This window comes from Oncorhynchus keta, chromosome 15 (assembly GCF_023373465.1).
Source record: "Oncorhynchus keta strain PuntledgeMale-10-30-2019 chromosome 15, Oket_V2, whole genome shotgun sequence".
Classification (NCBI taxonomy): domain Eukaryota; kingdom Metazoa; phylum Chordata; class Actinopteri; order Salmoniformes; family Salmonidae; genus Oncorhynchus; species Oncorhynchus keta.
Window position 1 is genome coordinate 2,096,514 of NC_068435.1, and position 13,581 is coordinate 2,110,094.

Consider the following 13,581-nt stretch of genomic DNA (forward strand, 5'->3'; position numbering starts at 1 on the left):
TGGTGAAAAATGGTGTTGGGTGAAGTTGCTCCATAGATGCTGATCTTGGGTCAGTTTGACATTATCCCCACTAATGGTTAGGGGAAGGACTGGGGGAGGGAAAGCTGATCCGAGATCAGTACCAAGGGGAAACTTCACACCGGAGCATTGAGATATCATGACTCGTGGGTTTTACACACATTTTGTTGTTTATTTTCCAAACAGTTTGCAGTTTTCCCAAACAAAAACTGATATTTATGCAAAGAAAATTGTAAAAAATAATAATAACCGAACATGCTTTTAAAAGGTATATTTGTAAATGTTTCTTCCATGGTATCATCGTTGTGAAATATTTGTTTTGGGGGGGGAGGGGGGAGAGAACACAATTTGGGTCCCTGCGCACGCACACACACACACACACACACACACACACACACACACACACACACACACACACACACACACACACACACACACACACACACACACACACACTTCATTAAGCTTGAAGGTGATGAATAGAGCTGGTTGGTTTATGTACACAGACAGATAACTTGCATACAGTTTAGGTGTGTTGGGGTCAGAGTGATACATTCCTGGTTGAGATGAATGAACAAAGGGTGTTACTACCATGAACGAGACTTGAGCTGAGCCAATCACACGTCAGTGTGAAACAGGGTTGGGCTCAATTTCATCCTTACTCATTTCATTCTTAGTTTTCTACGAGTGCTTTTGGAAGAACTTCTGGCTTCGTAAAGACGTCACCGGAGAGGTCCTCCTCAGAGACAGAAGGTACAGAGATTATTCCACGGCCTGAAGAGGACCCCAACCCTGCTGTAAATGATAACCATCTCCAGGACGACAGAATGAGAGCCAACCAAGACCAGAGAGAAGGGTAATAATGAGATGAAGTCTGTCTAATAGAATGTCGTGAGGTCATATCAGATGTTTTCCATGGCAACCAGATCAGTCAGGTGACAGCCACATTATTAAATGTCCCAAAGGGAAATATTTTCCCTATATAGTGCACTACTTTAGACCAGGGCCCTATTCTCTATATAGTGCACTACTATAGACCAGAGCCCTATTCCCTATATAGTGCACTACTTTAGACCAGAGCCCTATTCCCTATATAGTGCACTACTATAGACCAGAGCCCTATTCCCTATATAGTGCACTACTATAGACCAGAGCCCTATTCCCTATATAGTGCACTACTATAGACCAGGGCCCTATTCCCTATATAGTGTACTACTTTAGACCAGGTCCCTATTCCCTATATAGTGCACTACTTTAGACCAGGGCCCTATTCCCTATATAGTGTACTACTATAGACCAGGGCCCTATTCCCTATATAGTACACTACTATAGACCAGGACCCTATTCCCTATATAGTACACTACTATAGACCAGAGCCCTATTCCCTATATAGTACACTACTATAGATCAGGGCCCTATTCCCTATATAGTGCACTACTATAGACCAGGACCCTATTCCCTATATAGTACACTACTATAGATCAGGGCCCTATTCCCTATATAGTGCACTACTATAGACCAGGGCCCTATTCCCTATATAGTGCACTACTATAGACCAGGGCCCTATTCCCTATATAGTGGTACTACTATAGACCAGGGCCATATTCCCTATATAGTGGTACTACTATAGACCAGAGCCCTATTCCCTATATAGTGCACTACTATAGACCAGAGCCTTATTCCCTATATAGTACACTACTATAGACCAGGGCCCTATTCCCTATATAGTGGTACTACTATAGACCAGAGCCCTATTCCCTATATAGTGTACTACTATAGACCAGAGCCCTATTCCCTATATAGTGCACTACTTTAGACCAGGTCCCTATTCCCTATATAGTGCACTACTTTAGACCAGGGCCCTATTCCCTATATAGTGTACTACTATAGACCAGGGCCCTATTCCTATATAGTACACTACTATAGACCAGGACCCTATTCCCTGTATAGTACACTACTATAGACCAGAGCCCTATTCCCTATATAGTACACTACTATAGATCAGGGCCCTATTCCCTATATAGTGCACTACTATAGACCAGGACCCTATTCCCTATATAGTACACTACTATAGATCAGGGCCCTATTCCCTATATAGTGCACTACTATAGATCAGGGCCCTATTCCTATATAGTACACTACTATAGACCAGGGCCCTATTCCCTATATAGTGGTACTACTATAGACCAGGGCCCTATTCCCTATATAGTGGTACTACTATAGACCAGAGCCCTATTCCCTATATAGTGTACTACTATAGACCAGAGCCCTATTCCCTATATAGTGCACTACTATAGACCAGGACCCTATTCCCTATATAGTGGTACTACTATAGACCAGAGCCCTATTCCCTATATAGTGTACTACTATAGACCAGGGCCCTATTCCCTATATAGTGCACTTAACAGGGAACAGGCTGCCAATTGAGACACATCCAATGCCAACAGACACAACAGGATCCTGGGTTAACAGAAAACAAGCTTGCTGATATTCCACAAAATAACAGAAGCCCTGTAATACAGAGGTAATAGATCTTCTAAAGCCCCCCGTCCCGTCGCCCAACCCAGCCCCCCGTAACCCCAGATACAAAAAGACAATCCAAGATCCCAAAAGCAACCAGTAAATCCAGAGCAGGTAGAAGGTAGACGGCCCTGGAACTAGCAGGTACTAACTCAGTAAGAGGACCCGACAAACAGGGGCTATGTGACCGGAAAACTGGCTAGCCACAACACCTTCAGACAGTCATAATACATTCAGGGTATCCCAAATGGCCCCCTCCTCCATATGCAGTGCACTACTTTAGACCAGGGTCTGTAGGGCTGTGGTCCAAGCAGTCCACTACATAGAGAATAAGCAGACATTTGGGACCTAGTTTCAGAGTTTAGTCAGGTGGTATGAACTGCCACTGGTCAACACCAGGGATGTGTTTAGTAGGGTGCAACACTGGACACCACCCGGGCGCTGCCCTCCTGGACACCACCCGGGCACTGCCCTCCTGGACACCACCCGGGCACTGCCCTCCTGGACACCACCCGGGCACTGCCCTCCTGGACACCACCCGGGCACTGCCCTCCTGGACACCACCCGGGCACTGCCCTCCTGGACACCACCCGGGCACATCCCCAGTAATGCTTATGAAGATGCTGATGGATGAGTCAGGTTTTCTTTGTGTAGGCCCCATATACTAACATGTTACCAACTAATATACACCAGACATGGTTAAACAGAGAGGTGGAGATAGCAGAGAAAGATCAGAAAAGGGGAGAGACGGAGAGGGAGAGATCAGAAGGGGGAGAGAGAGAGGGAGAGATCAGAAAAGGGGAGAGACTGAGAGGGAGAGATCAGAAGGGGGAGAGACAGAGGGAGAGATCAGAAAAGGGGAGAGACTGAGAGGGAGAGATCAGAAAAGGGAGAGACTGAGAGGGAGAGATCAGAAAGGGGGAGGAGGAGAGGGAGAGATCAGAAGGGGAGAGACTGAGAGGGAGAGATCAGAAGGGGAGAGACTGAGAGGGAGAGATCAGAAAAGGGGAGACGGAGAGGGAGAGATCAGAAGGGGGAGAAAGAGGGAGAGATCAGAAGGGAGAGGGAGAGATCAGAAGGGGGAGGGAGAGAGAGAGATCAGAAAGAGGAGAGACGGAGAGGGAGAGATCAGAAGGGGGAGAGAGAGAGGGAGAGATCAGAAAAGGGGAGAGACTGAGAGGGAGAGATCAGAAGGGGGAGAGACAGAGGGAGAGATCAGAAAAGGGGAGAGACTGAGAGTGTGAGTCCATAGTGTCCATTTGACACCTCGTCCTCCTGGCAGGTCTCGTCCAGAACTGTGATCCAAATGGTACCCTATTCCCTCCTGACACTACCCTGGGACGCTACCCTGGGACACTACCCTGGGACACAGGGAATACGGTATCATTCGGTCTACCCCCCCCAGGTGTACTCCAGGCGGTTTACCCCCCCAGGTGTACTCCAGGCGGTCTACCCCCCAGGTGTACTCCAGGCGGTCTACCCCCCCAGGTGTACTCCAGGCGGTCTACGCCCCCAGGTGTACTCCAGGCGGTCTACGCCCCCAGGTGTACTCCAGGCGGTCTACCCCCAGGTGTACTCCAGGCGGTCTACCCCCAGGTGTACTCCAGGCGGTCTACCCCCAGGTGTACTCCAGGCGGTCTACCCCCAGGTGTACTCCAGGCGGTCTACCCCCAGGTGTACTCCAGGCGGTCTACCCCCAGGTGTACTCCAGGCGGTCTACCCCCAGGTGTACTCCAGGCGGTCTACCCCCAGGTGTACTCCAGGCGGTCTACCCCCAGGTGTACTCCAGGCGGTCTACCCCCCCAGGTGTACTCCAGGCGGTCTACGCCCCCAGGTGTACTCCAGGCGGTCTACCCCCAGGTGTACTCCAGGCGGTCTACCCCCAGGTGTACTCCAGGCGGTCTACCCCCAGGTGTACTCCAGGCGGTCTACCCCCAGGTGTACTCCAGGCGGTCTACTCCCCCCCAGGTGTACTCCAGGCGGTCTACCCCCAGGTGTACTCCAGGCGGTCTACCCCCCCAGGTGTACTCCAGGCGGTCTACCCCCAGGTGTACTCCAGGCGGTCTACCCCCCAGGTGTACTCCAGGCGGTCTACCCCCAGGTGTACTCCAGGCGGTCTACCCCCCCCAGGCAGTCTACCCCCAGGTGTACTCCAGGCGGTCTACCCCCCAGCCAGTCTACCCCCAGGTGTACTCCAGGCGGTCTACCCCCAGGTGTACTCCAGGCGGTCTACCCCCCAGGTGTACTCCAGGCGGTCTACCCCCCCAGCCAGTCTACCCCCCCAGGTGTACTCCAGGTGGTCTACCCCCCCAGGTGTACTCCAGGCGGTCTACTTGTGCTCCTTGGTGGGGGCGAAGTACAGCTCCATGGGTTTGTTCACCTTCCAGTACTTCTCACTGACAAGCTCCAGAGAGAAAGACCCGTTCAGCACCTAGAGGACCGACAGAGAGCAGATGATTGGTTGACAGAGAGCAGATGATTGGTTGACAGAGAGCAGATGATTGGTTGACAGAGAGCAGATGATTGGTTGACAGAGAGCAGATGATTGGTTGACAGAGAGCAGATGATTGGTTGACAGAGAGCAGATGATTGGTTGACAGAGAGCAGATGATTGGTTGACAGAGAGCAGATGATTGGTTGACAGAGAGCAGATGATTGGTTGACAGAGAGCAGATGATTGGTTGACAGAGAGCAGATGATTGGTTGACAGAGAGCAGATGATTGGTTGACAGAGAGCAGATGATTGGTTGACAGAGAGCAGATGATTGGTTGACAGAGAGCAGATGATTGGTTGACAGAGAGCATTGACTGATTTATTGTCTTTCAGGAGGACATTCTTTCCACACTTTATTAGTTGCATTATATACACACGCTCACCTGGGTGACCAGTGACCAGACGCAACACTAGGCTAAAGGTCACCTGGGTGACCAGACGCAACACTAGGCTAAAGGTCACCTGGGTGACCAGACACAACACTAGGCTAAAGGTCACCTGGGTGACCAGACACAACACTAGGCTAAAGGTCACCTGGGTGACCAGACGCAACACTAGGCTAAAGGTCACCTGGGTGACCAGACACAACACTAGGCTAAAGGTCACCTGGGTGACCAGACGCAACACTAGGCCAAAGGTCACCTGGGCGACCAGACTCAACACTAGGCTAAAGGTCACCTGGGTGACCAGACACAACACTAGGCTAAAGGTCACCTGGGCGACCAGACGCAACACTAGGCTAAAGGTCACCTGGGCGACCAGACGCAACACTAGGCTAAAGGTCACCTGGGCGACCAGACGCAACACTAGGCTAAAGGTCACCTGGGCGACCAGATGCAACACTAGGCTAAAGGTCACCTGGGTGACCAGTGATTAGACACAACACTAGGCTAAAGGTCACCTGGGTGACCAGACGCAACAAGAGGCTAAAGGTCACCTGGGTGACCAGACGCAACACTAGGCTAAAGGTCACCTGGGTGACCAGACGCAACACTAGGCTAAAGGTCACCTGGGTGACCAGACGCAACACTAGGCTAAAGGTCACCTGGGTGACCAGACGCAACACTAGACTAAAGGTCACCTGGGCGACCAGACTCAACACTAGGCTAAAGGTCACCTGGGTGACCAGACGCAACACTAGGCTAAAGGTCACCTGGGCGACCAGATGCAACACTAGGCTAAAGGTCACCTGGGTGACCAGTGATTAGACACAACACTAGGCTAAAGGTCACCTGGGTGACCAGACGCAACACTAGGCTAAAGGTCACCTGGGTGACCAGTGATTAGACACAACACTAGGCTAAAGGTCACCTGGGTGACCAGACGCAACACTAGGCTAAAGGTCACCTGGGTGACCAGTGATTAGACACAACACTAGGCTAAAGGTCACCTGGGTGACCAGACGCAACACTAGGCTAAAGGTCACCTGGGCGACCAGATGCAACACTAGGCTAAAGGTCACCTGGGTGACCAGACGCAACACTAGGCTAAAGGTCACCTGGGTGACCAGACGCAACACTAGGCTAAAGGTCACCTGGGTGACCAGACGCAACACTAGGCTAAAGGTCACCTGGGTGACCAGACGCAACACTAGGCTAAAGGTCACCTGGGTGACCAGACGCAACACTAGGCTAAAGGTCACCTGGGTGACCAGACGCAACACTAGGCTAAAGGTCACCTGGGTGACCAGACGCAACACTAGGCTAAAGGTCACCTGGGTGACCAGACGCAACACTAGGCTAAAGGTCACCTGGGCGACCAGACTCAACACTAGGCTAAAGGTCACCTGGGTGACCAGACGCAACACTAGGCTAAAGGTCACCTGGGCGACCAGATGCAACACTAGGCTAAAGGTCACCTGGGTGACCAGTGATTAGACACAACACTAGGCTAAAGGTCACCTGGGTGACCAGTGATTAGACACAACACTAGGCTAAAGGTCACCTGGGTGACCAGTGACCAGACGCAACACTAGGCTAAAGGTCACCTGGGTGACCAGACGCAACACTAGACTAAAGGTCACCTGGGTGACCAGACGCAACACTAGGCTAAAGGTCACCTGGGTGACCAGACGCAACACTAGGCTAAAGGTCACCTGGGTGACCAGACGCAACACTAGGCTAAAGGTCACCTGGGTGACCAGTGACTAGACACAACACTAGGCTAAAGGTCACCTGGGTGACCAGACGCAACACTAGGCTAAAGGTCACCTGGGTGACCAGTGATTAGACACAACACTAGGCTAAAGGTCACCTGGGCGACCAGATGCAACACTAGGCTAAAGGTCACCTGGGTGACCAGACGCAACACTAGGCTAAAGGTCACCTGGGTGACCAGACGCAACACTAGGCTAAAGGTCACCTGGGTGACCAGACGCAACACTAGGCTAACGGTATATAATTAGTATGGTACATGTATAGTATTAGTATAGCAAATAATTAGTATAGTATAGAGTTAGTATAGTGCTAGTGTAGTATAGAATTAGTATAGTACTAGTATAACACTAGTATCGTATGAGCGTAGCATTAGCATATTATTAGCATAATATTAGCATCGTATTAGTATAGTGTTAGTGTGGCATCGCATAGTATAGAAATTGTATAGTATTTGTGTAGTACTAGCAGAGCATTAGTATAGAAATATAGTATTAGTATAGTATGAGTTTAGTACCGTATTCACATGCTATTAGTATAGCATAAGTATAGCATAAGTATTAGTATAGTATAGCATAGCACTAGTATAGCGGCCGTATAGTATTAGTTTAGTATAGTAGTAGTGTATTATAGTATGTATTAGTGTGGTATAGCATAGCATATTATGGTGTTAGTGCAGTATAGCATAATATAGTATTAGCATAGTATTGTATAGTCTAGCATTAGCGTAGTATAGCGTAGTGTAGTATTAGTATAGTATTAGTATAGTGTTAGCATAGCATCAGTGTAGTATAGTATTGTATTAGTGTGGTGTAGTATGGTATAGTATTAATGTAGTGTTAGTATTAATGTTAGTATAATATTGGTATTAGTATGGTATTAGAATAGTATCAATGCAGCATTAGTATAGCATAGTATTAGTGTAGTATTAGTATAGCACTAGTACAGTATTGGTATAGTGTGGTATAGTATTAGCATATTACTAGAATAGCACGTGTACATTATAAGTATCAGTACAGTATTAGTATACAATAGCAGTAGCATAGTATCAGTATAAGTATAGTATTAGTATAGTGATATCATGGTATTCGTATAGTATTAGTATAGTATTAGCACAGTTCTAGTATAGAATATTATTAGTATAGTATTAGCATAAGTATGGTATTAGCATGAAATTAGCATAGTATTAGCATGGCATTAGTATAGTATTAGCATAGTATAAGTATAGTATTTGTATGGTATAGTATTAGTATGAAATTAGTATAGTATTAGCATAGTATAAGTATAGTATTTGTATAGTATTAGCATGGTATTAGCATGAAATTAGCATAGCATTAGCATGGCATTAGTATAGTATTAGCATAGTATAAGTATAGTATTTGTATGGTATAGTATTAGTATGAAATTAGTATAGTATAAGTATAGTATTTGTATAGTATAGTATTAGCATGGCATTAGTATAGTTCCTCACACAACATTCTCTTTTACCATCAGGTCTTTCCTTAACAAAACAGGCCCTCTCTCTCTCTCTCCTCTATTTTCAACTCTCCATTTCTTAGATTTTCTCTTATTAAATTAAACTCCAACATGTTTATTTTTTGCCTCAGTGGATCAATGTAAACGTTTTCTGCCCGTTCCCAAAATCGTTTGACTAGTTTGGCTATTTGGCGTGTGTAAAGTTAGACGCTAAAGCTTGGACTTACGCACTAATGCCAGAAGGCCTAAAATAAAGAAAAACCTCCATGTGGCTTATAGATATTAATTGCAAAATAATTATTTATGGTCTGAAGGTATTGTTTTCTCGTCATTGTAGTAATATATTGTATTATTACGGTGAACTGGCCGTTGGCTGTTGGGATATAAATGGTGTATTGTAGTAGTATTTGTGGTAATATATTGTATTATTACCGTGAACTGGCCGTTGGCTGTTGGGATATAAATGGTGTATTGTAGTAGTATTTGTAGTAATATATTGTATTATTACCGTGAACTGGCCGTTGTCTGTAGGGATATAAATGGTGTATTGTAGTAGTATTTGTAGTAATATATTGTATTATTACCGTGAACTGGCCGTTGGCTGTAGGGATGTAAATGGTGTATTGTAGTAGTATTTGTAGTAATATATTGTATTATTACCGTGAACTGGCCGTTGGCTGTTGGGATATAAATGGTGTATTGTAGTAGTATTTGTGGTAATATATTGTATCATTACCGTGAACTGGCCGTTGGCTGTAGGGATGTAAATGGTGTATTGTTTCTCTGAGGCAGCGTCTACATTGACAGGACTGGCCTCTCCGTTCTTCCTCAGTTCCTCCAGAGCCAGACGCACAGCCAGGTACTTAGACAGGTGGTCCACTGTGGCGTTACCCGACGTCTTGATGTACCTGGGAACAAACTCAACACTACCACACACAGAGTTACATTAGCAGACTTTTTGATGAACCTGGGCACTAACAGAATAGCACAACACATTTCCTGAGGCCTAGAAAGATATACACACACACTTTCACTATCGAAACTTTCCCCATATAAACTTCCACAGGTACAGTCTCACTGTTTTTCAGATAGGATTCAAATACACAGGCCTACGCAGATTAGAAGACCCAGGCCTACGCAGATTAGAAGACCCAGGCCTACGCAGATTAGAAGACCCAGGCCTACGCAGATTAGAAGACCCAGGCCTACGCAGATTAGAAGACCCAGGCCTACGCAGATTAGAAGACCCAGGCCTACGCAGATTAGAAGACCCAGGCCTACGCAGATTAGAAGACCCAGGCCTACGCAGATTAGAAGACTCAGGCCTACGCAGATTAGAAGACCCAGGCCTACGCAGATTAGAAGACCCAGGCCTACGCAGATTAGAAGACCCAGGCCTACGCAGATTAGAAGACCCAGGCCTACGCAGATTAGAAGACCCAGGCCTACGCAGATTAGAAGACCCAGGCCTACGCAGATTAGAAGACCCAGGCCTACGCAGATTAGAAGACCCAGGCCTACGCAGATTAGAAGACTCAGGCCTACGCAGATTAGAAGACCCAGGCCTACGCAGATTAGAAGACCCAGGCCTACGCAGATTAGAAGACCCAGGCCTACGCAGATTAGAAGACCCAGGCCTACGCAGATTAGAAGACTCAGGCCTACGCAGATTAGAAGACCCAGGCCTACGCAGATTAGAAGACCCAGGCCTACGCAGATTAGAAGACCAGGCCTACGCAGATTAGAAGACCCAGGCCTACGCAGATTAGAAGACCCAGGCCTACGCAGATTAGAAGACCCAGGCCTACGCAGATTAGAAGACCCAGGCCTACGCAGATTAGAAGACCCAGGCCTACGCAGATTAGAAGACCCAGGCCTACGCAGATTAGAAGACCAACACTACTTCAGTCATTCTAAATATGTAAAGGTGCACTGAGCAGAAATCGCTCTGCCAATAATTGGTTGCTAAAAATTCTAAAATAGTTCATCTCATTTCAGTTTGTAGCATCTAAACTGCTGTGAAATATCTTTTCCATAAACTAAAATATTGCATTTTCAGCAGTTTGAAGCTGGTGTACAAAATCGAAAATAACAGACAAAATACAAATTTAACGGGAAGCATAGAAATAGCGCACATAGAACACATCTACCACTTCTCAGACTTGCTTTCAATTGAGACTTTTGGTCGCCCAAAAATGTACATAATGCAGATTCTGCACCTGGAACAAACCACCTATCCTGTATCCCACTCAGCCTCAGAGACCCACCTGGTCTGCACGGTGTCCTCCTTGTCCATGAGCGTAGGATGAGGACAGAACACCAGTTCTATCTCGCTGGCTCCGTCCATGGCCACGTCCCCTCCCCCTCCGTTCTCCGTAGCGTTGTCCATGTCCAGACCAGAGTCATCTGACGTCTTGGTACGCTTGATGCTCGGCCCCGCCTCCTGCTTTGATTGAGAAGATGATGTTAATTGGGGGGGGGAGATGCGCTGAACACAACCCAGGGCATAAAATGTTGAGATGCTTTAACGAGGAAAGACACTGACTGGATATCCTGCTGTTATATATATATTATATATATATTATATTCCTGGTGTCATTTACTCAACGAAATGGACATTTGTATACATTTACAGCCCCACGTTACAACAAAACATCTATACCCCCCCGCTTCAAAGAAAAACATCTGTACCCCTCGCTTCACAAAGGAAAACATCTATACCCCCGCTCACAAAGGAAAACATCTATACCCCCCACTTCACAGGAAAACATCTATACCCCCTGCTTCACAAAGGAAAACATCTATACCCCCCGCTTCAAAGGAAAACATCTATACCCCCTGCTTCACAAAGGAAAACATCTATACCCCCGCTTCACAAAGGAAAACATCTATACCCCCGCTTCACAAAGGAAAACATCTATACCCCCGCTTCACAAAGGAAAACATCTATACCCCCTGCTTCACAAAGGAAAACATCTATACCCCCCGCTTCACAAAGGAAAACATCTATACCCCCCGCTTCACAAAGGAAAACATCTATACCCCCGCTTCAAAGGAAAACATCTATACCCCCTGCTTCACAAAGGAAAACATCTATACCCCCCGCTTCACAAAGGAAAACATCTATACCCCCCGCTTCACAAAGGAAAACATCTGTACCCCCCGCTTCAAAGGAAAACATCTATACCCCCACGTTACAACAAAACATCTGTACCCCCTGCTTCACAAAGGAAAACATCTATACCCCCCGCTTCACAAAGGAAAACATCTATACCCCCCGCTTCACAAAGGAAAACATCTATACCCCCTGCTTCAAAGGAAAACATCTATACCCCCTGCTTCAAAGGAAAACATCTATACCCCCCGCTTCACAAAGGAAAACATCTATACCCCCCGCTGCACAAAGGAAAACATCTATACCCCCCGCTTCACAAAGGAAAACATCTATACCCCCCCGCTTCACAAAGGAAGACATCTATACCCCCCGCTTCAAAGGAAAACATCCATACCCCCCCGCTTCACAAAGGAAAACATCTATACCCCCACATTACAACAAAACATCTATACCCCCGCTTCACAAAGGAAAACATCTAGACCCCCCGCTTCACAAAGGAATACATCTATACCCCCCGCTTCACAAAGGAAAACATCTATACCCCCTGCTTCACAAAGGAAAACATCTATACCCCCCACTTCACAAAGGAAAACATCTATACCCCCGCTTCACAAAGGAAAACATCTAGACCCCCCGCTTCACAAAGGAAAACATCTAGACCCCTCCGCTTCACAAAGGAAAACATCAAGACCCCCCGCTTCACAAAGGAATACATCTATACCCCCCGCTTCACAAAGGAAAACATCTATACCCCCTGCTTCACAAAGGAAAACATCTATACCCCCACTTCACAAAGGAAAACATCTATACCCCCCGCTTCACAAAGGAAAACATCTAGACCCCCGCTTCACAAAGGAAAACATCTAGACCCCTCCGCTTCACAAAGGAAAACATCTAGACCCCCGCTTCACAAAGGAAAACATCTATACCCCCACTTCACAAAGGAAAACATCTATACCCCCCGCTTCACAAAGGAAAACATCTATACCCCCCGCTTCACAAAGGAATACATCTAGACCCCCGCTTCACAAAGGAAAACATCTATACCCCCGCTTCACAAAGGAAAACATCTATACCCCCGCTTCACAAAGGAAAACATCTATACCCCCGCTTCACAAAGGAAAACATCTATACCCCCCACTTCACAAAGGAAAACATCTATACCCCCGCTTCACAAAGGAAAACATCTATACCCCCCACTTCACAAAGGAAAACATCTATACCCCCACTTCACAAAGGAAAACATCTAGACCCCCCGCTTCACAAAGGAAAACATCTATACCCCCCGCTTCACAAAGGAAAACATCTAGACCTATCCGCTCACAAAGGAAAACATCTATACCCCCGCTTCACAGAGGAAAACATCTATACCCCCCGCTTCACAAAGGAAAACATCTATACCCCCCACATTACAACAAAACATCTGTACCCCCTGCTTCACAAAGGAAAACATCTATACCCCCTGCTTCACAAAGGAAAACATCTATACCCCCCGCTTCACAAAGGAAAACATCTATACCCCCCGCTTCACAAAGGAAAACATCTAGACCCCCGCTTCACAAAGGAATACATCTATACCCCCGCTTCACAAAGGAAAACATCTATACCCCCTGCTTCACAAAGGAAAACATCTATACCCCCACTTCACAAAGGAAAACATCTATACCCCCCCGCTTCACAAAGGAAAACATCTATGACCCCCCGCTTCACAAAGGAAAACATCTAGACCCCCCCGCTTCACAAAGGAAAACATCTATACCCCCCCGCTTCACAAAGGAAGACATCTATACCCCCCCACTTCACAA

The 13,581-nt window shown here is 46.9% G+C and overlaps 1 protein-coding gene and 2 long non-coding RNA genes across 9 annotated transcripts in view; 2 read left to right on the forward strand and 1 right to left on the reverse strand.

Annotated features, from left to right (window-relative positions):
* The first annotated feature begins 3,978 nt into the window (after positions 1 to 3,978).
* LOC127907486 (uncharacterized) lies at positions 3,979 to 4,970 on the forward strand. Of its 3 annotated transcripts, XR_008064533.1 has the most exons (4): positions 3,979 to 4,026; positions 4,317 to 4,344; positions 4,533 to 4,560; positions 4,852 to 4,970. It is a non-coding gene; the product is annotated as an uncharacterized LOC127907486 (long non-coding RNA). The 3 variants fall into 3 exon arrangements; XR_008064534.1 differs by lacking the exon at positions 4,533 to 4,560; XR_008064535.1 differs by lacking the exon at positions 4,317 to 4,344.
* LOC118381038 (E3 ubiquitin-protein ligase RING2) overlaps positions 4,792 to 13,581 on the reverse strand; it is a 130,709-nt gene continuing 121,919 nt past the window's right edge. For 4 of the 5 annotated variants that reach the window (XM_052462758.1, XM_052462759.1, XM_052462757.1 and 1 more), the window contains exons 6-8: positions 10,929 to 11,107; positions 9,398 to 9,587; positions 4,792 to 4,969 (exon numbers count right to left, since the gene is read on the reverse strand). In XM_052462758.1, the coding sequence (XP_052318718.1) occupies positions 4,868 to 4,969; positions 9,398 to 9,587; positions 10,929 to 11,107 (471 nt within the window). In that variant the 3' untranslated portion in view covers positions 4,792 to 4,867. The remainder of the gene's footprint in view (positions 4,970 to 9,397; positions 9,588 to 10,928; positions 11,108 to 13,581) is intronic. The other variant, XM_052462761.1, reaches the window with a different exon arrangement.
* Positions 5,968 to 7,413, forward strand: LOC127907487 (uncharacterized). Its single transcript, XR_008064536.1, has 4 exons — positions 5,968 to 6,072; positions 6,490 to 6,777; positions 7,051 to 7,158; positions 7,317 to 7,413. It is a non-coding gene; the product is annotated as an uncharacterized LOC127907487 (long non-coding RNA).